General features: G+C 48.2%; 1 protein-coding gene across 3 annotated transcripts in view; it reads right to left on the bottom strand.

Annotated features, from left to right (window-relative positions):
- Positions 1-23773, bottom strand: part of IQANK1 (IQ motif and ankyrin repeat containing 1) — a 1215835-nt gene that overhangs the window by 335660 nt on the left and 856402 nt on the right. For all 3 annotated transcript variants that reach the window (XM_069621882.1, XM_069621881.1, XM_069621883.1), the window contains one exon: positions 2147-2201. In XM_069621882.1, coding sequence (XP_069477983.1) covers positions 2147-2201 — 55 coding nt within the window. The remainder of the gene's footprint in view (positions 1-2146; positions 2202-23773) is intronic.

Below are 23773 nucleotides of genomic sequence, written 5' to 3'. Positions count from 1 at the left end.
CTGCCGCCCTCCTATGCTTTCTCCAACGTCCGCAGGGCCAGACACCTCCAAGGGGGGGATGACGCCTCCCCACCACTGTCCTCCACAGTCTGCAATGACAGACCAGGATAGCATGGGCGCCGCCTGCAAAACCTCTGCTCTCCCAGCGAGCACCAGGGCCCAGCCCGGTCTCCCGCCATCTCTTCCAGTTCACTTCCAGGGGGGTCGGCACCTGGCCTCAATTCGCTGATGCGGTCCTTAACGGCAGTCCGGAGCACAGTCGGCACCGCCCGTACACTGCCTCGACTCGCTGCTACATACGAGGGGGCCCAGCCAGATCCCCCACAGCTTCCAGCATGATGTCCCACAGTGTCAGGCACCAGATCTGCAGGCACCGCTTGTACTCCGCTGCAGCTATCCTGATGTCCGACGATCAGGGAGCCGTGCCGGGTCTCCCACCACAGGCCCTGGCTCACAGCTTACACAGCATTAGGCGCCACCTCTCTGCCGATCCTCATCGGGATTCAAACAACAAACTTTATGGCAGGCGCCTTCACTGTCAAGCCAATATTCGGGGTAGCCAATGCAGCAAAACTACAGATTTTGGGGTCGGGCATAGCAACTCAACTCTGCATCAGAGCAGGGGAACACGGAGCTGGTCTTTCACATGGCCATTTTGATCCACTCCCCCTGGTGGTCTCCCCTTCATGGTACTTTTAATCTAGTCCCTCTTCTTCGTTTCAGTACCAAAGTCATTATAGGTTCTGAAGTCTATAATGTTTTTGGTCTTTTTATATTTGGTTAACTCAAACTGATTCTGTGAACTGAGAGTTGTGAACTTGAGAGTTGTCAAGTTTAGGGGAGGTTGTGAAAAGAGGATGGGATTTCCCCTTGTGTTCAGGGACTCTATATAAGGTAGAATAATAAAAATGTGAGTTTGTTATATTTACTTCCTGAACCTCCAATGTTTATGTTTAGCAGACTTTTCATAGCCTGTACTTTGGGTAGTTCTGGGAGAGGGGATAGCACATTGACAGCATGCCATTAGAAATCTGGGTATTATGGGACTCTCATCCTCTCGTCTCTCCTTGAGTAGTCACCTCTTCCCCTTGACAGCAGTCTCCTCCCATATGATCCTCCCTCATGGTACCACCCCCAGGGTTAGGATCAGGTAACGGCTGCGATCCCCTGCCACATGGGAGGAGACTTTAGGCTGGGGTTTAGTGATCACTACACAGGATTCGTCAGATTGCTCCTGTACCAGTTTTTCCCTGTACCAACCAGTCAGTCTTGGGATTTGAGCAAATCTGCAGTAACACATTTCACATTTTTCTCCAAACGTAGTTCCCTTTCCCTGCAGCTTGGCAACACTTTCAGTTCAGTTGAACTTCCAGCGACTTACACCAGGCCATGTGATCTTTCTTTTTGTGCAAACCAAGACTATCTGTGCAGGCAAAGTGCAGTAGGCAGTAAACGGTGTTTGGTCCATATAGGGGTCTTTGTGAATAGCCATTGATGTACAATGTACTTGTAGTCATGAATGAAAAATGAGTCTGCTGGTAATTTGCTGGCGGATTCCACAGGAATCCATGGCAGTACCGCCAGCATGAATATACATGATGTAGGTAAAGCACCCACATTTGTAAGATGGAGTGCGAAATGGGGGCGCACATAGTATATGTGCTCCGCTCCACAACTCAGTCTTCCAAATGCACAAAAATAAGGCAGCTCAGAATGAATGGTGGCAAACCTATTTACTGGCATTTTTTTCCGAGCCGCCTCAGAACGAAAATGACGTCCAAATAAAGGTACATTGGCTGGTTCCAGGGAGGTGTGAGTGATAACTGCGTTGCCCATAAAAATATGTCAGCAACACAGAAGGCACGGACTTGTAAACCTTCAGCAATGCTGAAAATATAGATATACAGTAAGCACAGTCTGGGATAGATAGTTCCATTATTCCTAGCAGTAAATTGGCAAATGGAATACTTTTGTACCATTTGGTTGACAGATTTTCCGGTTCACTCTGCCGATCTTACACATGGATCCACTGATCTGGGCTGCCTCCACACACCAGCAGTCCTTGCACTGTGGAGGAAAATAGGAAGAGGTGTGCTGTTGATGTGCACCACCATAGCTTCATAGGTGAAGTGTGCAATAGCCTCACCTCCTTCTGGCAGCGTTCATGCTCCTTTGTCATCTGCATAACTTCGTCTTTCAATCTGTTGGGAGAAAATGTGCCAGGTTATTATTGAATACACTGACAAAGCTATAGGAGTAACACACACTGGATTAATGGATTGTATTTCAACTACAGTGCAGTATAATTTCATTCAGCAATTAAAAATAGCCATAAAAGTATCATTCAGAACATAAGAAATGACAAACCTTACAAAATCTGTAATGTACATTTAAAATAAGAAAGATATGTAATTAAAATGCTAATTGATTACATATACCTAGCGCCTAGCGTACATATTGTAAAACAGCCATCACATGAAAAGGATTAACTGCTGATAACAAATAAAACATTGCTGCACTGTCGAAAGTTAAGTTTCATAAGGATCGTAATGAATACATATTTCCTCGGGACATGATATAGTTCACTAAAAATAGAAAATGCAAAACAGATTCAATAGACATCAAACAAAACAGACAATGGGCCTCATTACGACCCTGGCAGAGTGGGTTTACGCCAGCGTTATTCGCGGCGGACCCGTCCGCCCTACTACGAGTTCCCGTAGCGCCATGGAGCCGTTTTCCGCCTGGTTTTTCCGGGCGGAGAAATCCATGGCGCTACGGGACCTTGATGTTAATTACGCCACCGTATTTTACGGTGGCGTAATTAACGCCTTCCCCACTCCCATTATACCCTATGGGGCAAAAATGGGAATGGGGAAGGGTAAAATGGGGATTGGGGATTTACCGCCCCGCCAAGGTCGGAATGGGGCGGAAAATCCGCCAACCCCCATGGCGGTGTTGGCAGCTTTCTGCCGTGCTCCATGGTGCATTTTGCACCGCGATTTCCGCCAGGGTCGTAATGAGGGCCAATATCCCTCCTGTCCTGATTTCCAGTCTATTTAGCTGTTATTGAATTGAGAGGTAAACAGTAAAATCGCAGGTGGATGATCAGGATTTGGTTTTTTTCTAAAGTGGGTCAGGTCAGAAATTTGTGATGAATCCAGGGAAGTCAATACTCCCACCCCACCCCCCAAGTTGGAACCACCCCGTTTGGGACTAGGGAGGCGAGCCTGCTATGCTTAGCATCCCCTAGGGGACAGGGTTAAGCGCCCCCCCCCCGCTTGGGCACAAGGAATCCCCAAGTGAGGGTTTTTCTACACCTTCCTGTAACACTGATTCACAAGTGTTTGTTGGTTTTATGGGAATCGAGCAGTACAATAGTGTAGAGGGCACTTTAAAGGTGGACGGTTTGGTTTCTGACCTGACCTTGGAAACATCTTTGCACAATGAGCTGAACTAATGAAGCCTTTCCTCTCATTTCGGGGAGGAACATAAAGGACCTGTGACCCTTACAGTAAGGGGAAGATCCAGGCTGAGGGTGAATGGCAGAAGCATGCGCCGGAGTGCAGAGGAAGGGATGTGGCACTTCCAGGACGAGCCTGGAGGCATGGCCACACAGAAGGCGTGGTGGGCGGACGAAACCAGAGGCCCACGGAACAGTGTTGAGTCGAGGAATGAGGAGACCAAAGGAGCTTTAAACTGCAGAGAGACCCAGAGACAGAGCTGCCACAGACACATTGCATTGGTGTCCAGCAGTATCAACACCAAAGTCCTGTCAGCAGCATGCAGGGTGAACTGTAGCTGGAGATCCAACTGCAAAGCAGACAGAGTCGTAGTTCTGCAACGAACGGAAAAGCTGCCTCCTCCGATGAACAACGCCGCCTCAAACTAGGAATGTGGCTGACAGAGAGGAGTGGGAGGAGGGCGGTGAGGCACCGAAATATCACACTAGGGGATGGACACACTGCCAAACCCAGATGGCCTGAGAGGCCAGAAAGCCCAGGACGGGCTGAGCAACGAGAAACCCCACAAGGGCGTAAAACTGACGGGAAACCGTGAAGGGCTGAAAAGACTTCTATACTATGCAGGGATGAGAATTGAGGCATCCCACGGAGGGGTAGAAGAGGTGAGAAGTTGAACTGAACTAAAGAGCCAGGAATCCCACAAGTGGCTAAAACATACAATAACACGCAAGAGGGTGAGGCGCCCAGCTGGGGTGAACAAGAGACAGATTTCAAACGTATCAAGATACCAGAGAACCCGAGCTGAGGCAAAAGACATTCCTGAGTGAACAAGGGGAAACACAGATTGATTCATAAAGCCTTTTGGGACAGAGATGGCGCAGGCTCACAAGATCAGACATTTCAAGTAAGCATGGACATTTTTGACTTGACAAAAACATTTGCTTGGGGGTCTGGAGCAAATGGCCCTAGGAGGAGGAAAAGAATCAAGGACCCATTTTGAACTGTAGCAGCAGACCGAGACCTGAGAGAAAGAGAACCAAGCACACACTTGGCCAGAGGTCAGAAAAACAGCCACCACAAGCCAAGAAAAGGGGGATTATTCTTACCAGGCGAAGTTTATGTTGTTTTCCTGACGAAAGGTTAGAATAGGTTTGGATGGAGTACAGAATCGTGACAAGCACTAGTTTATTGTTTTTCTTTGAAGATTAGGGAAGCCATCATTTTAGAGCTAGGGGCAGACGAGGCATTAATTCCTTTAATAAAATAACTTTGTTGCAAAACATGCCCTCTTGTCTTCTATGTCTGACTTTCTACATATTAGTGGCAACCACTGATTGTCATTAACTGAATAGTTGATTTATTCTTCATTTTCTGCAATTCAAAAGCCCTTTGTAACTAATTTTAGTTATTTTTAATTAGCTTTTTAATTTCCTTTGCTCTTGAGTTCTCCAAAGTGCATTGTGATATCATATTATTAAAATCACAGCTCATGTTTATGACATACATTTTCCAAGGAATAGTGTGTGCTTTATTGCTTGACCACATGGCCTTTAATAATGTTTGGGTTAGCCCAGCATGATAACTGTCCACTATATTTAAAAACAATGTGACATGTGCTAGACTAATGCCCAGTTCCGTATGTGTGACATAGTTTGGTCCGATTGAGGTAATCCAAGCGATTGAGATAATGTTGTTTGCAGAAACTGCTTTGAGTTCTTTCCAGAATCTGGCCATCAGAAATACCCCAAACAGCTGTACGGCACAGTGCCATGGCACATGCCCTTTTTGGTTGTACCTGCAGTTTATTTCGCCCAGTATCTTGCTGCATTCCTAGCAGTTTTTGTTAAAATTACCAGTACTCAACAAATTACATGTACAATAAAATGCCAAGTACTCAAAATGCTCAATGTACGGGATAAATGACCCACCCATTTCAAAATTCCTTGGTATCCTCTTATTTGAAAAGATCCTTATTGCAGTTTTACTTGCATTGATCTTCAAGCCCTGCTTATTCATGTATTCTATGTACCAGACCAAAAGTGTTTGTAGTGCCTTGGGTGTCTGAGCCAGTAACGCACAATCAACTGCATGTGTTATAAGGGGGGTGAAATTACACCAGACTATAGGCACATCAGCCTCAGGTTCGCATAATATCTTATTAATATCATTAACATGAAGATTACAAAGGGCTGGTGCCACAACACAACCCGGTCTGACTCTGTGGTGAATGGCAAAACATTTTTTTAAAAGCACGTGTTGGATTAGCTTTGTGAATGTTAATCAGTTTGTCAAATTGGTGCCATAGCTTATTTCTGACCACTGTGTCAAAGGCTGTTGCCAAATGCAGAAACGTTACATAAAGTAATTCTTGCTTGGCAAATATGGATGTTGCCACCCCCAGGTACAGCTTAAAGACATGGTGATTTGTGTTCACCCATTTGATAGAACCTACTGGGCCTGGAATACAGATATTATTTTAGTCTGTGCAGTTAATAATTTATATTTTAAAGTAATTTACCAACAATTTAAAAAGCATAATCTAAAAGTGATATCGGCCGATAGCTTCCTATGGGACTAAGTCGGAAGGCTTGGCCTTCGGTACCAGAAGACCTTTTGACCCTGGATAAGAGTTAGAAGGTACCAGAGAGGAGTCTTCCTGGCAGTGCCCTGTTGTCCTTACGATAAACCGGGACTATAACTGCCTTATTCCAGGATGACAGAAAAGTATTTCTGGGGGTCAGTCCATTAAATACATTACATAGGACTCTTGACAAAAATCATAATAGGCTTTTGTTGATTTTTAGGGATGACCTTATTTAGTTACTTCCTCAGTCAAGGTTGCGATGAAATAAGATTGTTATTATTATGGTATTTATTGAGCACGGACCTGGCTTCCGGACGCAACGGGGCGCGTTACAATCATAGGGGGAAGAACACAGTGAGGGGAGCAGAGAAAGAGGGAGTGGGGAGCCAACAGGGGAGAGCGGGCAATCGGCAGCCAGGGATCTACTATCAACCCGGGAAGGAGACAGTGAGGAGCAGATCACCGAGTTTCGGGTGGCGACTGTAGGACTCTGTAGTATCATCCAACCTTTTGGACTAGACTATATAATTGCCACATATATTATAGAGGTTTAAAAAGTGGGCAAGCCATTGATCAGATACATTTCTGTTCTCAATAGTTGGGGTTTTACAATATATTAGGCCATTTGCCACTATCTTCCAAAAGGTTTGTGAATTGGATAGAGCAGTCGCCTTTACAAGATCATCCCAGCATTCTTTAGCGAGTCCTTCATTCCTTGTAGCTAGCTGCATGTTATACTGTGTCCTCTTCATTATCATGTCTGATGTGATGACTCTGATGATGTCACCACTCCTTTCCCGAGGTAGACTCTCCTTATGTGGCCAGGGGACGGCAGTCGCTACCTGATCCAACCTCCAGATCCTACCCCAATTACCCACACAGCTTGAGGTGGGCACTGGGTTTGTAAAAGTCTTGTATACCCTCCCTCTGGACTGGGACATTTGTGGGGATCTGCAACTGTAAGCGTAGGATGTAACTGGTCAGATGTGAGAAGTTCACCTGTGTACAACTTGGTCCTGAGCCACTATTTCGAATTGTACGCTTGTACGTTTGACTCTGGCCCTATGCCTGTACGTCTCTGAGTGCTCCAGAATAGGTATTCACTGTTGCATTGGGCTTAGGTAAGAGTCATCATATAAAAGACCCATTGTGATCAGCTGTTTGATCTTTGCAGCAGTATGAATGGATGTTGCTGAAGAAAAGTGGCTATAGCATTATTTGGTTCAGCACACTTTGTAGAGCAAGGATCTCTGAGAAGTACAGCCTGGTTTCAGTGCCTTTGCAGGCTCACACTGCTGTGCACTTAGAAATATGCATAGTGTCCCTGAGGAGGTCAGGCACCCATGCTTTGTGTTGTGTGACAATTTTCAAACTACTCCATATGTCTAAGTTAGGCCTCAGTAGCGGTGTGGGAGATACATGTGGTATATGCTATTTGTTGCTTTTAGCTCATAGGGCCTTGCTCTCTTAAAGGGACAATGCCGACTAGTGTGCTGCTCACTCTGAACATATGAATGGCACATGATTCAGGACACTGTTGCGATTTAGTTTTGCATTGTCCAGGGCAAGTACTGAATCCCTTCAAGGGACAATGAGCCGCATCGCGTATCTGTTACTGTTACCGCCACTCAGTCCCATGGACTTATAACGGTATTTTGAGTGGTAGTTTGGCAGTATTAGCCACCAATTCTAGAGTCCATGGGGATGTTGGCAGATTTACTGCAAGTGGTCATTCTGCTGTGGTAAATACACCAGTTGTTTGTATTAAAGTGGAGGATTTACCATCAGCCTCATGCTGTAGGTAAATCCTCCACTTCAAGGCTCAATTTGTAGTTTGGCAGGGCAGTAAATGTTGGGGTAATTCCGTTTCAGCCAAACAAAGTGGGGTTATGGAATGAATGCCACATTTTGCCTGCACCGCCAAACTTGTAATTAGGCCCAATGTCCTTACGCCTCAGCTGACATCCCCTGCCCACAGATAGGTCTGAGTCAGGGAGACTAGGGGATCCTCTCTATACTACCACAAGCCCATCATCCACTAGCTTGGGGAGGCACCCGGCCCTCTTGGAGACCCTGTTAGATGTCCCCAGGCAGGGGCCTTTGCAACAGTAGACCGACACAAGTCCTGGCATGAAGGTAAAGGCTTGAATGAGTGATTTGTGCAAGAAGAGAACATTGTGAATCTCAGCCCCCACGCCCCGCGAGAAGTTCTGAAACCACAGTCAACCGCTTGGTGAAGACCTTTAGCTGTGGAAAGGCCAAATGACAGGACTGGTAACGGGTATTCCCAATGATGAGCCACAGTACTCCGGATAGATCGGCACATGGAAGTAGGCATCATGGAGGTCCAGTGACATCAGCCCGTCCTGCAGCTCGAGGACCTGGAGATTCTGAGACAAGTTGATGATCTTGAATTTGTCTTGAAGAAGGTAATAATTCAGGAGCATCAAATCCAAGACTGGACGCAGGCACCCATCTTTCTTTGGCACTAAAAAAATAAAGAGAGTGCCAACCCTTTTCCCTCTACAAGGCGGCACAAGTTCTATAGTGGCCTTCACCAAGAGTTGTCAGTCCTCCCCCATCAGAAGAGGGTCTAGGGGAGGAAAGGAGCAAGAAGGAAGGTAATCAGGTGGGCAGTGATGGAATGAGATCAGTAACGCTGTAACCTGTAAGACCCAAAAGCTGAATGTGGCATGCTGATATTACTTGACTTATAGGGACAACCTACCCCTACTGGAGAAGAGTGGACACAGCCCAAAATAAAACCCCTTTGGATCAGGGGTTGCAAAGGGACAGTGGAAGGGGGTGGTCACTCTGGGTACCTCTAACGCTACCTTTACTTTACTTTATTACATTTGTACCGCGCTCAATGGACCCGTAGGCATGATGGCACATACATAACAAACAATCACAGAAAAATGTAAAACATGAAACATAAACGGGAAGGCAGAATACAAAACAATGGCAAATATGGATACAAGTAAGAAATCTAAGTCCCTAAGTATAAGTGATCAGGGAGGGGGGCGGTTAATCATGAAATAAAGAGTGAACCATTCAGTAGGAAACATCAGAGTATAAGTTTACAATTTGAACCACCCATGGGGAGAAATGTACATGCTCCGAGATAAGAGGGTAGAGTGCTAAGCCCACAGCCCCCTAGAACACAATCACAAGTTTGGCAGGCAAAGCACTGCTGGGCATGCTTGCTGGAGGAAATCTACTCTCTATCCCTGAGGGTAAATAAGCTACATGGTTATAATGATTGACTCCTGGCAGTTGTGATAAAAAGCTGTTAAACTTCCAAACTTGGCCATGGCCTTAGGTGCCTTGAACATCTTCGGGGACATGTTGACCTTTATTTTTTTTATTTTCTATTTATTGGTTATTTATAATGCGCACTATTCAGAAATATTGTGTTTCTAAGGGCACATCAAGACAAGGGGGCAATAGGGAAGAGGAGGGAGGATAAAACACAAACAAAATAATTTCTTAAAAGGTCTTGAAACATTCGGAACGTGCAAGTGCTACAGCATAAGAGCAGGAGAGAGGGGGAAGAGGGAGGAGTCCAGCAAGGGGGTAGAAGGGAGGAAAACAAACAATAGCGTTCTGACGAGGTTGTCAGTTGTTTTGGAACATGCAAGTGCTGAACATGAAAAAAGGGGAGACCAAAGAGGAACGGAAATGCAGGAAGGGAAAAAGGTGAGAGGTACATTAAATACAAAACAAATAAAAAAAAATGCAGGGACAAGTAAGTAAACTGCATGAAGGAGGGAGAGACCAGACATGCAATTGTGACAAGCAGGAAAGATTGACTGCAGCCTGGAAAAGCCTTGCCTCATGGAATGAGGGGCTACATAAGGCATGTAGACACGTAATTAAGACTAAGCAGGAAAGATTGACCGTAGCCTGGAAAAGCCACGCCTCATGGAATGAGGGGCTACATAAGGCATGTAGACACGTAATTAAGACTAAGCAGGAAAGATTGACCGCAGCCTGGAAAAGCCACGCCTCATGGAATGAGGGGCTACATCAGGCATGTAGACACGTAATTAAGACTAAGCAGGAAAGATTGACCGTAGCCTGGAAAAGCCACGCCTCATGGAATGAGGGGCTACATAAGGCATGTAGACACGTAATTAAGACTAAGCAGGAAAGATTGACCGCAGCCTGGAAAAGCCACGCCTCATGGAATGAGGGGCTACATCAGGCATGTAGACACGTAATTAAGACTAAGCAGGAAAGATTGACTGCAGCCTGGAAAAGCCACGCCTCATGGAATGAGGGGCTACATCAGGCATGTAGACACGTAATTAAGACTAAGCAGGAAAGATTGACTGCAGCCTGGAAAAGCCACGCCTCATGGAATGAGGGGCTACATCAGGCATGTAGACACGTAATTAAGACTAAGCAGGAAAGATTGACTGCAGCCTGGAAAAGCCACGCCTCATGGAATGAGGGGCTACATCAGGCATGTAGACACGTAATTAAGACTAAGCAGGAAAGATTGACTGCAGCCTGGAAAAGCCACGCCTCATGGAATGAGGGGCTACATCAGGCATGTAGACACGTTATCAATGATTGCAGGTAGGTTAATGCAAGGCACAGCAAGGTTGCAGAGTAAAACCAAGGGTGCGGGTACGTAAGATGCAGAAAACAGCAAATGGATGAGGAAGTCAGCTAGGTGTGAAGGTAGGAGGAACAGAAACACAACACAGGGCAGTGAGCCGAAGAAGGAAGATGGAGAAGGATAAAAAGCAATAAGAAGCCCAGACTGCAAGAGATATATATCAGTGGGTGCAGGAAAGCAAAATGAAGGCACAGCACCGTTTGTAACAAGTCAGAGCAATGGTTACAACTCCTAAAACAAAATGGCGCACATCAGGGTATATTGACAGCATGGGTTGAAAGAGTGGATAAAAGGGGGGGGAGTGAATCCAAAGAATGTGGAAAAAGGCAACCAGCAAGGGTGGTCACGTGTGCAAGGTCGGGAAGTATTGGTAAAAGTGGACAGGGATGGCGAGTGGGCAATGGGCAAGGGCAGGCTAACGTGAAGGAGCCCTGCATCACAGGAAGCATGTGGAAGCACCAGCTGAGCCCAGAGGGGAGAAGTGGATCAGTAGGAGGGGTATAGCAGGAGAGAGATGAAAGACGTAGGAAAAACATAACCCACACCCTGTGGAGGTGGGAGGCTGAATCAACGGGCAAGATGAAGAGTCATGTTAGAGGAGGAGAAGTGAGGTTGCGCTGACAGAGTACAGATATAATATAGGTGACAGTGCGGCCAACTAAGAATAGGGAGGGGAGCGAGGAAGTGAGAGAAGTAAGACAAAGGAAGGGCATGGGAACGACAGTCTTACCGTATGATGTGAGGAGATGAAGCCATAGCAGCAGCTGAGGTCTAAAGGGATCATAGTATAGTGAGAAGGGGAAGGCCACCATACTGGAGAAGGAAGCGTAGACAGGGGAGGCTGCACCTGCGCGCCATCTGCGCACAGACAGGCGATGGACCTAATAAGGGGGCCTTGACTGCTGGACACCGGCCCAACTTGCCAGAAAAGAAGTACGTGAAAATGAAACCGGAATCTTCCAATCAGATGGTCGGTAATCCCGCCATAGAGGCGGCCTCTAGTGGTGTAATGTTGCGGGTTGCAAATGAAAAAGCAGGCTCGATGGTTTAGGGCTGACGGTGGCGGCCATCTTCAGAGGCGCTTGTAGCACTGGGACCCAGAGGTAGAAGGTACAGAAGCATAAACTGGGGGGTGGAAATGAAGGGAAGATGGGTCTCCTTTCTTCACGAAAGGAAACAGGGACAGCCAAAAGGCCAACAGGACCACCGTTATGCAGCCTCACATAACCCAGGGCTCCCAAGGGGTAACACCACAGAGTACTGTTGGAACTTTGAGAAAGGTTTCTGCAGTTGGGGCAAGGAGTGTAAATTCAACCACCAATGCAGCACATGTGGGGGAGACCATGGCAGTGGGAAATGCACTAAGAACATGGCCTCCCATTCAGGCCCCAAAAATACAAAGGGAAAAACACCCAGTAAATTTAAACTGGGGGCATCCCCGGTTAAGCTGGGTAAGTTGAAACAATGGTTGCAACACTTCCCAGATGACACAACAAAAGGATTCATAGAGAAAGTTTTCAGGAAAGGCTTTAAAATCCCATTTAAGGGGCATGGCTCATAACATATCCCCAGTAATCTGAGATCCTGTGTGGCCCACCCAGAAATATTAGAGAAAAAATAAAGCAAGCATTAGCTAGGCAGGATTGAGGGTCCATTTGACAAACCCGCTTTCAAAGAATTCATATGCTTGCCATTAGCGCTGGTTCCCAAGAAAGAAGTAGGGCAATTCAGACTGATCCACCACCTATCCTACCCGCCGGGCTGTTCAGTGAATGATGGACTCTCAGCCACAGAAGCAGCAGTCTCTTACAGCAGCTTCCAGCATGCGGTTGATATAGTAAGGTTAACGGGTAGGAATGCATTGATGGCTAAAGCAGACATTCAGTCATCTTTCAAGCTGCTGCCAGTACATGAGAGTGCCTTCCCGTGGCTCTATTTCCAATTCGACCAAAATGTTTATTTTGATAAATGCCTTCCTATGGGTTGTGCAATTTCATGCGCATATTTTGAACAATTAAGTTCCTTCCTACAGTGGATCCTACAAAAGGCACTGCGCCAGGTGTGCTAGTTGTGCATTACCTAGATGATTTTTTCTTCACAGGACCAGAAGGGCTTAATGAATTCAGGGAAAGATGGCAGGATTAGGGATCCAACTGGCGAGCGGCAAAACAGTAGGTCCTACACACGTTTTGCCCTTCCTAGAAACAGAAATGTATTCACACAAGGGAGAATGTCGCATACCAAAAGAAAAGGTGTCTGACTTCCTGGAAACAATCAAAAAAATCTCAGGCAAGATGGGGCATGGCAGAACTAACGATTATTCAGAAGGCAGCAACTGAAATGGAAGGGGAGGGTCTGTCGATACACTGGACTCAATTGTTGAATGACTTGTCAAAGGACAATGATCTACGGCCGCAGTGAAAAGTGACTGAGGAGGGGAGAGGAATGGGGGGGGGGGTAAGGGTGAAGGGGGAGGATATGGATTAAGGGAGTGGGAGGGGAGCCGTCCGCGTTTCAAAGCCAGCTTCGAGCATGGTGGACTGCACGTGGTGATTTATGGAAGGCATGGTGGCCTGGAGGATATGACCAGGACTCTGGGAGAGGTGGGGTAATGTGGGGGGTAACTTCTGGATTTGTAGTTTGTTTTGATGCTATTATAAAAGGTTAATAGAAAGTCTTAATGGGGGAGTTTGGGGGCTGGGGGGTGGGTGGGAAGGAGGAAGGGAATCTGCGATCGTTATTTTTTTCTGCTTTGTTACTACAAAATGCTAATAAAGAGTGTTTAAAAAGAAAATCTCCGGCAGAAACAAAGCGACATTAAAAGAAAGGGAAACTAAACTTTGCAACAGAGGTGATGCCACAAGGTCGGGTCTTCCATAGAAGTCTAGAAATGAAAATGAGAGGGGCAACTAGGAAGCACCACCACATAAGCCTAGGCAACACAATCCTGAAGGATTTAGACGTATGGGAGGACCTCCTTAAAGACTTTAATGGTAAATTCATATGGGGCACGCCAGTGAATGACAGTGACAAAAGAGTACCGTTTAGGGACGCTTCAGTGGGCAAGGGGTTTGGAATATGTTTTGGTGACAAATGGTGCTCGGGCCCCTGGCCGACCCTTTGGCGAGAATAGGGCTGGACCAAAAACATCACTTTGCTTGAAATATTCCCCCTATGGATGGCGATCTACATATCTGGTGACACCCTGAACAACACTGAACTAGCAACTTGGTCCGACAACATGGCAGTGGTGCACGTCCTAAACACGGGGTCCACATCCTGCAATCTACTCCTAAAGGTACTAAGGGAAATATCCAAGCTTACCCTGAACTGCAACAGTGTAATAAAAGCACAGCATATTGCCGGCAAGGAGAATTACGCTGCTGAAGCACTGTCTCGTTTTCAGATTCAAACTTTCAGAGCATTAAAACCCCAGGCAGAGGCGCTGAGGACAGCAGTACCAGGAGAAGTATGGCAAATCCTTCTAAAAATCCATTTACTTCACATCCACCCAAAAGGAAAGGGGGATGAAGGCAAAACCCTGCACAAGACCGCACGCAAGACACGGGTGCTGCAGGCAGCAAATCATGTCATCAAACAGCTACAGGTGACCCCAAGGGCATTTTGGGGGAGCTGACGAAAAAATTCACTGGCCCAGAAAACGGACAAACTTTACAGCAAATTCTTCAAATCCTTTGGCGAAATAACTAACATGAATAACATCGGAGAAGTACGGGAAAAACATGTGAATGATTTTATGGAAGGGGCTTTCAGGCAGACCAAGAACGAGTCATGGGTGTCTTCCCATTTGGCTGCTGTTGCATACTCTAGCAAGCTAACAGGGGAGCGGATCCTACACACAGCTCACTGACATGGTAGGCATTTCAAGGGTGGGGCACACTGGAGGGGGTGAGGAAGGACACTAGGCACCCTCTAAACTTTGGCAGACTCAAAAACGTAATAGATATCCGGCACAAGGTAAATAAGCAGCCCTATTTAGGGCTGCCTTCACCTTGAACTACTTCGAGGGCATTCAGAATTAATGAAATAGCAGTAAAAAACACACTATCGGACGGAGGGCTAGAACTGTCTGGCATCAACTTGGTATATACAAAAGGAAGGATACTAAAGTGCTTCAGCCTACACTCACAAATATGAATCTGAACTCAGTGCTCATTTTAGTATAAAATATATTTCACATTTTACTATACAAATCACACACGTAAAACACTAAAATGAATGTCTAAGACAATATAAAAAACGATATAAAAAGACTCACACTCCACAATAATACACACATGTATACAGAAATCGTCAATTGTGAAGAAGATTGCAATATCACAATGCCATTATTTCCCACATAGACAGCCAAAGGGCACGTTTCCTTTGCTCCAAGGTATGCAGGGAGGAGAACAACAAGGAACAAAGGAAAAACCGCAGACTCCCGGGTGCCCAATCCCAGAGGAAGGGGCTGGGGCAGGTAATACTTACCCCACAAGGAGGGGGGGGGGGGGTCCCACCACAACAAAAGACCAAAGGACGGCCACCAACTGGACGGGTTGCGGCCACTGGTCATCCATCAGGCAAAAAACGAGGTGTCTTTCTGCCCTCAGTACATTCTAGGCCTATATCAGGAGAGGGCGAAGCAAACCCTCCACAATTTTGCCTCTCAGCGTTGCTAGCGCTGCACCAAAGCAAGGCACACGAAATGCCGAGAAAAACCCACCCAAAAAGGGGCAAAGAAAATGTGTCAATACCTGGTCAAAATGGCTCAGGAAAGATCTAAAAATGGAAAGTATGGCACAGCTCAAGCTTTATTAAGAGCGGCATGGATCAGCCCCGAGTTGGCCCTACGATGGAGTAGGAGCCCCGCTCACCTAAAAGCTTTTACCAATTCTGCTTTTTTACCTTGTTTTTTTATGAGTATTTTATTGTGTTCTAAAGCGTGCAGTCTAACCTTTCCACCTTACCTGGTTATGGGACCCTCACTTTATGTGCATGCTATATGTATATGCGGCGGGGGCGGTGGGGGTTGGAAGGCGTGCATTGATTACTCCTGCATGCTTGCAGCACTTCCCCGCTCCATCAAAACAGTGGCCATTTCTGCTGCATCAGCCTCCTCCTGCCGTGCGGTGAGCTGCAGGCGGGGCCGATGCATCATTCCTGGTGTTGATGGAGAAACAAACAAAAAGGACTTTCCAGGAAACGTCATGCCATCCATGATGCCATCTGTCATGTCATCTTTGACGTCCTGGATGTTATTCTAAGCAATGTATGGTGGGGGCACGAGTTATGGTTGCATAGCTTTCCATAACTGGTGAATTTCTTTGGTTTGTTTATTTTGGGCTGCAACGATCACGTCCCTTTAACCTTGTTTTTCTGAATTTCAAAGGTTTTTATTGGAACAGCTAAACCATAACCTCCCTTTTACAACGTTTTCTTCACTGAATATATCTCACGCACGCTGTTAATGTGATAAACTGGAGAAGATATAATGAGTAACTGAAGAAAGTAAAATAAGACGGTAAAAGTAGCATGAGAACAATTATCTAAGTCTTGTGCAAATGTTTAGAGATGGGGAGAGGGTCAGCGCTAAATGCAAGTAGTTAGTACAAGTCTCAGAAAATAAAATGATGATTTCACAGTTTCCATGAGTCAATAGGGAGCCATAAGTACAATCCAAACATAGAAAGGAACATATCATTGAAAACATGAATGTGTATGTAATAAGAGCAGCTTTCTAACGGGATAGCATACACAAATATAGAGCTAAATACCGTTTTCCTATGGGATTGCGCTATTATAAAACGTTTCTTTGAATAAGGCTCTAACCATTTTAAAGACATTCCAATGGATGCAAATACACCCTTCCTAAAACTTCCAGTAGGGGTCAGTGTTGGCCAGGGAATGAGAAGCTGGCGGTTAACGAGCAAGAAATAGTACGCGAAAGATAAGTGATTCGTAACCAAGTCTATTGACATTCGTTCCATATACACTAGGTGAAATATAAGTGAAACTCCAAAGGACAGGAAATGGCATTGATAAAATGACTCATTACCAAGAGCCTGTAGCAGGATATTATCTAATAAATATTGCAAATAAAAGTAACATTGAAAAGACCTGAAAGTACCGCTTGCCGCGACACTTTCTTCTGCTTCCCCGGACTTTTACCCAGGATTGCCTGCAAACTTCACTTTGGATGCTGGACTTCGTTACCCAGAAGGTGAATTCTGCTCTTGAACCCTCTGTAAGCACTACTGTGCTGGACAACAAGCCTACGGTGCTTGGCACGCTCTGCTGGGAGGGGTGACTATATAATCTAGAATGTACGCGCACCCGAGCAAGTACCTGTCAGTACCGCTTGGCCGCTTTGCTGCGCTTGTCGCGGCTTGGAGTGGGCTCGCCGTACTCCAGGGTCTCTGCTTACCCATAGTTAGCCTCGCAAACAATAATGTCTGGGGGAATGGTGGCACTCACAACAGGCATGCCCCCAGTGTGTCCCTCAGATACCATAGCTGGAATAGTCACTCCGGACTGTTCGCGGGAAAGAACCTGGAGTGCTTCTACCCCCTTTCCAAGATCGAGTAAAACACAAGCAAAATCATTAGCTAATCCTGGAAAACACGCAGACATTCGTTCTAGTTCCGGCCAAGATTCACCGCGTACATCTACGCCAGTAACTGGCGCAAGGACCGCGACACTATCAACTCGTGTCAGCCACGGAGAACTTTAACAAATGACCTGCGAGCATTGCTGGTGGAACGAAACTAAAACAGCTCACTTCTGCAGCAGCTTCATGCAGGCCCGTTTCTTGGCCAGGGCGAGGCGGGCGCTGCCCGGGGCGCAATCGCCCCATGGGCGCAATAGCCCACACTGGTGAGGGCTGGACTTGCCCTGGGCTGTGCGCGATTGCTCGAGTAGAGGCAGCAGGTGCTGGCGCTGCCTCTGATGTGCTCACGTTAGGTGCTGGGGCAGGCACCTAATGTGAGCACAAAAGCTACTCGAGCAATCGCCCACAAACGACCCCCAATTGACATCCCCGCCCATCAGCCTTCTTCCATTCAATTCCCGCTGCGGCGCCAGGATTAGCAGCAGGGGTCACTATCAGACTCGGCGACACAGCGGGTGAATGAAGAAACAACAAGCCATGGGGAAGTTAACTCCCTTTTCAATCATGCTAGGAGTTAACGTCCCCGTGGCTTATATTTTGTTCCCTAAAACAAGTTTTGTTCTCTAAAACAAGGACAGGGGACCCCTGGTCCGGACTCAGGGCCCCTAAGAAGGACAGGCAGGGCAGGACGTGCAACGAGCCGGCAGCAGGGGTTCTCAGGGGCCGAGAGTGGCCCGAGACAGGGTGGGGGCCGCAGGCACGCCAGGCAGGGGTCTGCGGACAGGGCAGCGGGGGTGCAGCACGAACTGCTTGGGAGCCGGGCAACTGCACACTGGGTAGGCACAACATCCAGAGGCAGGGAGGGTGGGGCCGTAGGGGGAGAGGGAGGGGGGCAACAGAAGAGTGAGGAGGGCGCAGCCAGACTATGTGCAGTGTGCGTTATAAGGTAATTACAACACACGAGGACTGTCGCCTAATCTCGGGGGGGCGCTGACTGTGCCAGGACGGCAAGCGACCGGCTGCACAAAGTAAGAGCAGCACACCCCTGCCCCCCCACCCCCTCGGCCCCCTCCATCTGGGGCCTGCCTGCTGCTCCCTTCACACACCGCCTGCTGTCCTTCCGATGCCCAGGAAGAGCGAATCTACAGGGGGACTTCAGGGAGAGGGGGAGTACATAGGAGAGATAAAGAGAGGGCACGGGGAAGGAAGGAGAGAGAGAAGGGGCGAGGGAAGAAGGACACGAGTAAAACAGGGAGGGAGAGAGAGAATGAGAGAAAAAAGTAAAACGTGTAAAACAGGAAGAGCGAGAGGGGAGAAAGGGCGAGGGGAGGAGGACAAGAGTAAAGGCGCGAGAGAGGGGGGCAGAGAAGGAGAAAGAAAGAAAGATAGATAGATACGCCTGCGGAAGAGGCTTACACTTGACATCACCGCTGGCGGGGGCGGACAGACAGGGGGAAAGAGGAACCCAGGGAAAGTGACCCCAGACGGCAGGAAGACGTCCTGGGGCAGCCGGGCGGGCGCACGCTGCGCCTGTGTTTCTGTTCATGCATTTTGGGGCCCTGGTGTTCATTTGTGGAAATAGTTTATTAGTCCCTCACTCGTCCGACCCGCCCCGACCCCCACCTCCCGCCAGGGGTGAACGCGCATTCCCTACACACCGCCTCGACCCCGGCCGCTCTCACGGCTTTGGGGGTAAATGAGCAGAACCCCTTTACATGTGCACCCCGTTCCCGCACGGAAAAGTGTGCCACGGTTTATGCCTGTTATTTATTATTGTGATGGCGCAAGAGACTGCGCGACTCTCGCCCTGAACCCCTTCTCCTCCCTGGGTGCCTCATGTCCTTCGGAGTGCCCGTGTGGTGGATGCCCGTACCCTCTTTCTCAGGATAAACGAAGACTTTCATTTTTCGTGGCGGGGGCACAAAACTAGAACCAGTATTGGCCTGAGTGCCAACACCACCGGTGCGGAAGAGATGTGGGGCAAACCCAGCCCCTGCCCCCCCCCCCCCGGAGAGTACACCAGACAGCTCCTGTGCCCCAAAGATAGAGTGAAACACCAGACAGCCCCTATGCCCCAAAGAGAGAGTGAAACACCAGACAGCCCCTGTGCCCCAAAGAGAGAGTGAAACACCAGACAGCCCCTGTGCCCCAAAGAGAGAGTGAAACACCAGACAGCCCCTGTGCCCCAGGGAGAGTAAAACACCAGACAGCTCCTGTGCCCCCCAGGGAAAGTAAAACACCAGACAGCCCCTGTGCCCCAAAGAGAGAGTAAAATACCAGACAGCTCCTGTGCCCCAGGGAGAGTAAAACGCCAGACAGCCCGTGCCCCAAAGAGAGAGTAAAACACAAGACAGCTCCTGTGCCCCCCATGGAGAGTAACACACCAGACAGCCCCTGTGCCCTAAAGAGAGAGTAAAACACCAGACAGCCCCTGTGCCCCAGGGAGAGTAAAAAACCAGACAGCCCATGTGCCTCAAAGAGAGAAAAACACCAGACAGCCCCTGTGCCCCAAAGAGAGAGTAAACACCAGACAGCTCCTGTGCCCCCAGGGAGAGTAAAACACCAGACAGCTCATGTGCCCCAGGGAGAGTAAAACACCAGACAGCCCCTGTGCCCCAAAGAGAGAAAAACACCAGACAGCCCCTGTGCCCCAGGGAGAGTAAAACACCAGACAGCCCCTGTGCTCCAGGGAGAGTAAAGCACCAGACAGCTCCTGTGCCCCCAGGGAGAGTAAAACACCAGACAGCTCATGTGCCCCAGGGAGAGTAAAACACCAGACAGCCCCTGTGCCCCAAAGAGAGTAAAACACCAGACAGCCCCTGTGCCCCAGGGAGAGTAAAACACCATACAGCCCCTGTGCTCCAGGGAGAGTAAAACACCAGACAGCTCCTGTGCCCCGGGGAGAGTAAAACACCAGACAGCTCCTGTACCCACAGGGAGAGTAAAACACCAGGCAGCTCCTGTGCCCCAAAGGGAGAGTACAACTCCAGACAGCCCCTGTGCCCCAAAGGGAGAGTACAACTCCAGACAGCCCCTGTGCCCCAAAGGGAGAGTACAACTCCAGACAGCTCCCGTGCCCCAAAGGGAGAGTACAACTCCAGACAGCCCCTGTGCCCTAAAGGGAGAGTACAACTCCAGACAGCCCCTGTGCCCCAGGGAGAGTAAAACACAAGACAGCTCCTGTGCCCCAAAGAGAGACTGAAGCACAAGACAGCTCCCGTGCCCCAGGGAGAGTAAAACACCAGACAGCTCCTGTGCCCACAGGGAGAATAAAACACCAGACAGCCCCTGTGCCCCAAAGTGAGAGTAAAACACCAGACAGCCCCTGTTCCCCAAAGAGAGAAAAACACCAGACAGCCCCTGTGCCCCAAAGAGAGAGTAAAACACCAGACGGCTCCTGTGCCCCAGGTAGAGTAAAACACCAGGCGGCTCCTGTGCCCCCAGGGAGAGTAAAACACCAGACAGCTCCTGTGCCCCCAGGGAAAGTAAAACACCAGACAGCTCCAGTGCCCCAAAGGGAGAGTACAACTCCAGACAGCCCCTGTGCCCCAAAGGGAGAGTACAACTCCAGACAGCCCCTGTGCCCCAAAGGGAGAGTACAACTCCAGACAGTGTCAGGTCTGTCAGGATTAGTCAGGCGAGTACAAAGGCAGCGAATATGGCAAGGGAAATGTGCACTAAATAACACAGTGATTAGCTTCGAATTAAACTACGTGCACACAGGAACGACGACTCATGTATGCTAGAACCCAGGAGTGTAAATAGAGTGTGACAACAAAACCAATATATGAAAAGGGATGTGGGGTAAGCACCTGACCGCGAGGAAAGTCGGCAAGCGCCTTACCCCCAATTGCTGTTACAGGTACTGACAGCGCTAAACCCACGTGGAGGGCAAGCAATGACAGGATCTGTGAACTAACACTCTTGATGGTATTAAATAAGGGAACTAAAGAACAGTACTTACGAGTACGAGATAAACCTCTTGAATGTCAGCTAGCCCACGAATCCTGTTGATGAAACTGGGACCCAGAAAGGCTATAACAGCAATGGGAGGAAAACTAAATACCTAAGTTGGAATAGTGATTACAAATTAGTGAGGAAAACATAAGCATTCACACAGGAGCTAGCTACAACCGCACACCACACCTAATAATCAAATGGGAAATAAATGCAGAAGTGCAATGGAAAACATGGAATGGATCCCAATAGAAAGTAAGGATCAGGAGCAGGGAAAAACGAAATAACCAATGCAAACTTCTCCCTACCCCTCCAAGGAAAAGACAGGAAGCTAATCTAAGAGGAAGGCTAAGGCATACGGGTTTACAGCAGCAAAGGACAGAGTCAAAGAAATATAGAACACAGACAAACTGGGCTGCATCTAAAAGGGGAAAGCACTGAGAAATGCTGCCTGCAAACAGAGGAAGACAAAAAGGGAAATGAAGGGAGCAGAAATCAATTAGCGCATGAATCCGAGATTCAGGGCGGAGGAACAAGAAAACAGGAACTAGGAACTAGGTGCAAAGGCAAGGAACAAGGAACACGGGACTAGTCACAACAGGAACACTGCAAACGATGACCAGCGCTGGACTGAAGTAAGACTGAGGCTTTTAAAGCTGCTTAACGAGCACACGCCTCAGGTGTGCTGATTGCTGCACCTGCAGCCACAGGTGTTGCCTATCCTCCACCCAACCTTGTCCTGCAAGGGTGGAGGTGGAGCAATGGGCCAGGCATTCTGGGAAGCATAGTCATTTGGTTAAAGAAGCATGCTGGCTGCCAAAAACCTGGAATGGATCCGGAAGGGAAGTAGCTTGGAAAATAGGGATTTAGCGCTCCCAATTCATCACAGCACTGTAGCATAAGGTTCGGAGGAAAGGTCCAGTAGGGAATAAACCCCAAATCATGCCCCCAAGTGGTGGGAACGGGAGCGAAGGGAGCGAGTCGTGACAGTATACCCCCTCCTACGGCCGTCTTCGGGTGCCCGCCACCCGCACGAGACATCTTCTTTCCATGATGGGAGTGCTTTTTCTTTGGAGGTGGCACTGATGGAAATGGTGGCCTGTGGGCAAAGGCAGATGGACTTCCATGATAGGAGCGCTTTGTCTTTGGAGGTGGTACTGATGGAAACGGTGGCTTCTGGTGAGGAAGAGACTCATGGTTCGAAGAAAGGCATGAAGGACTTGCAGGACCTGAAGCAGAGTTGGAAGGTCCAGGAAGCTCAGTCACTGGGAGTGGACCCTTATAAGTCTTTGAGGAGGGAGGCAGGCTGGTGCAACATGCCTTAGACAATGGTAGAAGCCCTGTTAGCCTTTCTGCCGAGAGTGGACATGCGGGAGGTGAGGAAATTGCTGGCTTCAGGAAAGGTTTATGTTCAGCCATTAGAGAAGGTGGCGGCTGAGGTAGAGGTTCAGATTTTCTTCTGTCATCCATCTGGGAAAAGGCTTGTGGTTGAAAGTGACTAAGGTTTGACTGCACATGTTCTACGCCTTGGAGACCTGAAAGTCCAATGGGTTGTACAAGGCTGGTACTCCTGGTGACAGTCGTGTAACCACCTTGTTGCACGTGGGATACAACAGCAGGGACGTTTGGCATACTGATAGGAGTGATAGACGCAGTACTTGGTATTTCAGGCACACTCGCAGAAGGAGCAATAACAGACACATTTTGAACTGCAGCAGTCATTCCCTTCCTTTGGCTACTAGCACCCAACTGGTGCTTCTTGGCGGAATTCTGTTGCACAAGTCCTGTAGGTAATACGCCGGTCTGCACCACCCCCTGAGCACACCCAGGTGAGTGGTTCTGACTCACCACTTGGTCCAGCTTGATGACTCTAAAGCGGGAGCTGGAAAAAGTCTCAAACTCTGATGCTGCATTTTTAGGAGGCTCTGATGCTAAAGTGAAGCAGTTGGGAGAATCGTCTTGTGGAAAAGGCAGGCATTCTGGTGCTCCTCCTGAAGCAAAAGAAAGGCAAGCTAGACGTTCATCGACAGTAAATGGTTGGGATTCAGGAGGAATCGCTGGAGCAGAAGAAAATGCAGCAGGATCTGATGGTGTAGACAGGTATACCTCTGATATTGGCAGCGAGGCTAAGCAGGATACAGGCGTCTCATGAACTGAAGGCAAATACTCTGTATACTCCGGGACTGAAGACATGCACTTTTGATGGACTACCGGAGGCTCTAAAGCTGAAGGATGATCTGCAGGATGAGTCACTGTAGCTGAAGACAGGCAGGCCAGAGGAAACCTTGAGGCTGAAGGCATGCAAGCTGAAGCAATCTCGGTTGCTGGATACAAACATGTCCAGGTCTTTGGGACTGGCTCTTGAGTAAATGGCAGACATGGCAGCGGTTCATTGGTTGAAGACACGTGTGCCAAAGATGACTGCAGGGCTGTGGATTGGATCATAGAAGAGTCAATGGTTGTAGGAGGACAGACAGAAGTCTCAGAAGTTGACAGACACATTGGTGGCTCAGGAATGGAGGGCACCTTTA

Source organism: Ambystoma mexicanum, chromosome 5q (assembly GCF_040938575.1).
Source record: "Ambystoma mexicanum isolate Mex_15411 chromosome 5q, UKY_AmexF1_1, whole genome shotgun sequence".
NCBI classification, from domain to species: Eukaryota; Metazoa; Chordata; class Amphibia; order Caudata; family Ambystomatidae; genus Ambystoma; species Ambystoma mexicanum.
Note: the sequence above shows the minus strand (reverse complement) of the source record. Positions and strands in the feature narration are given on the sequence as shown.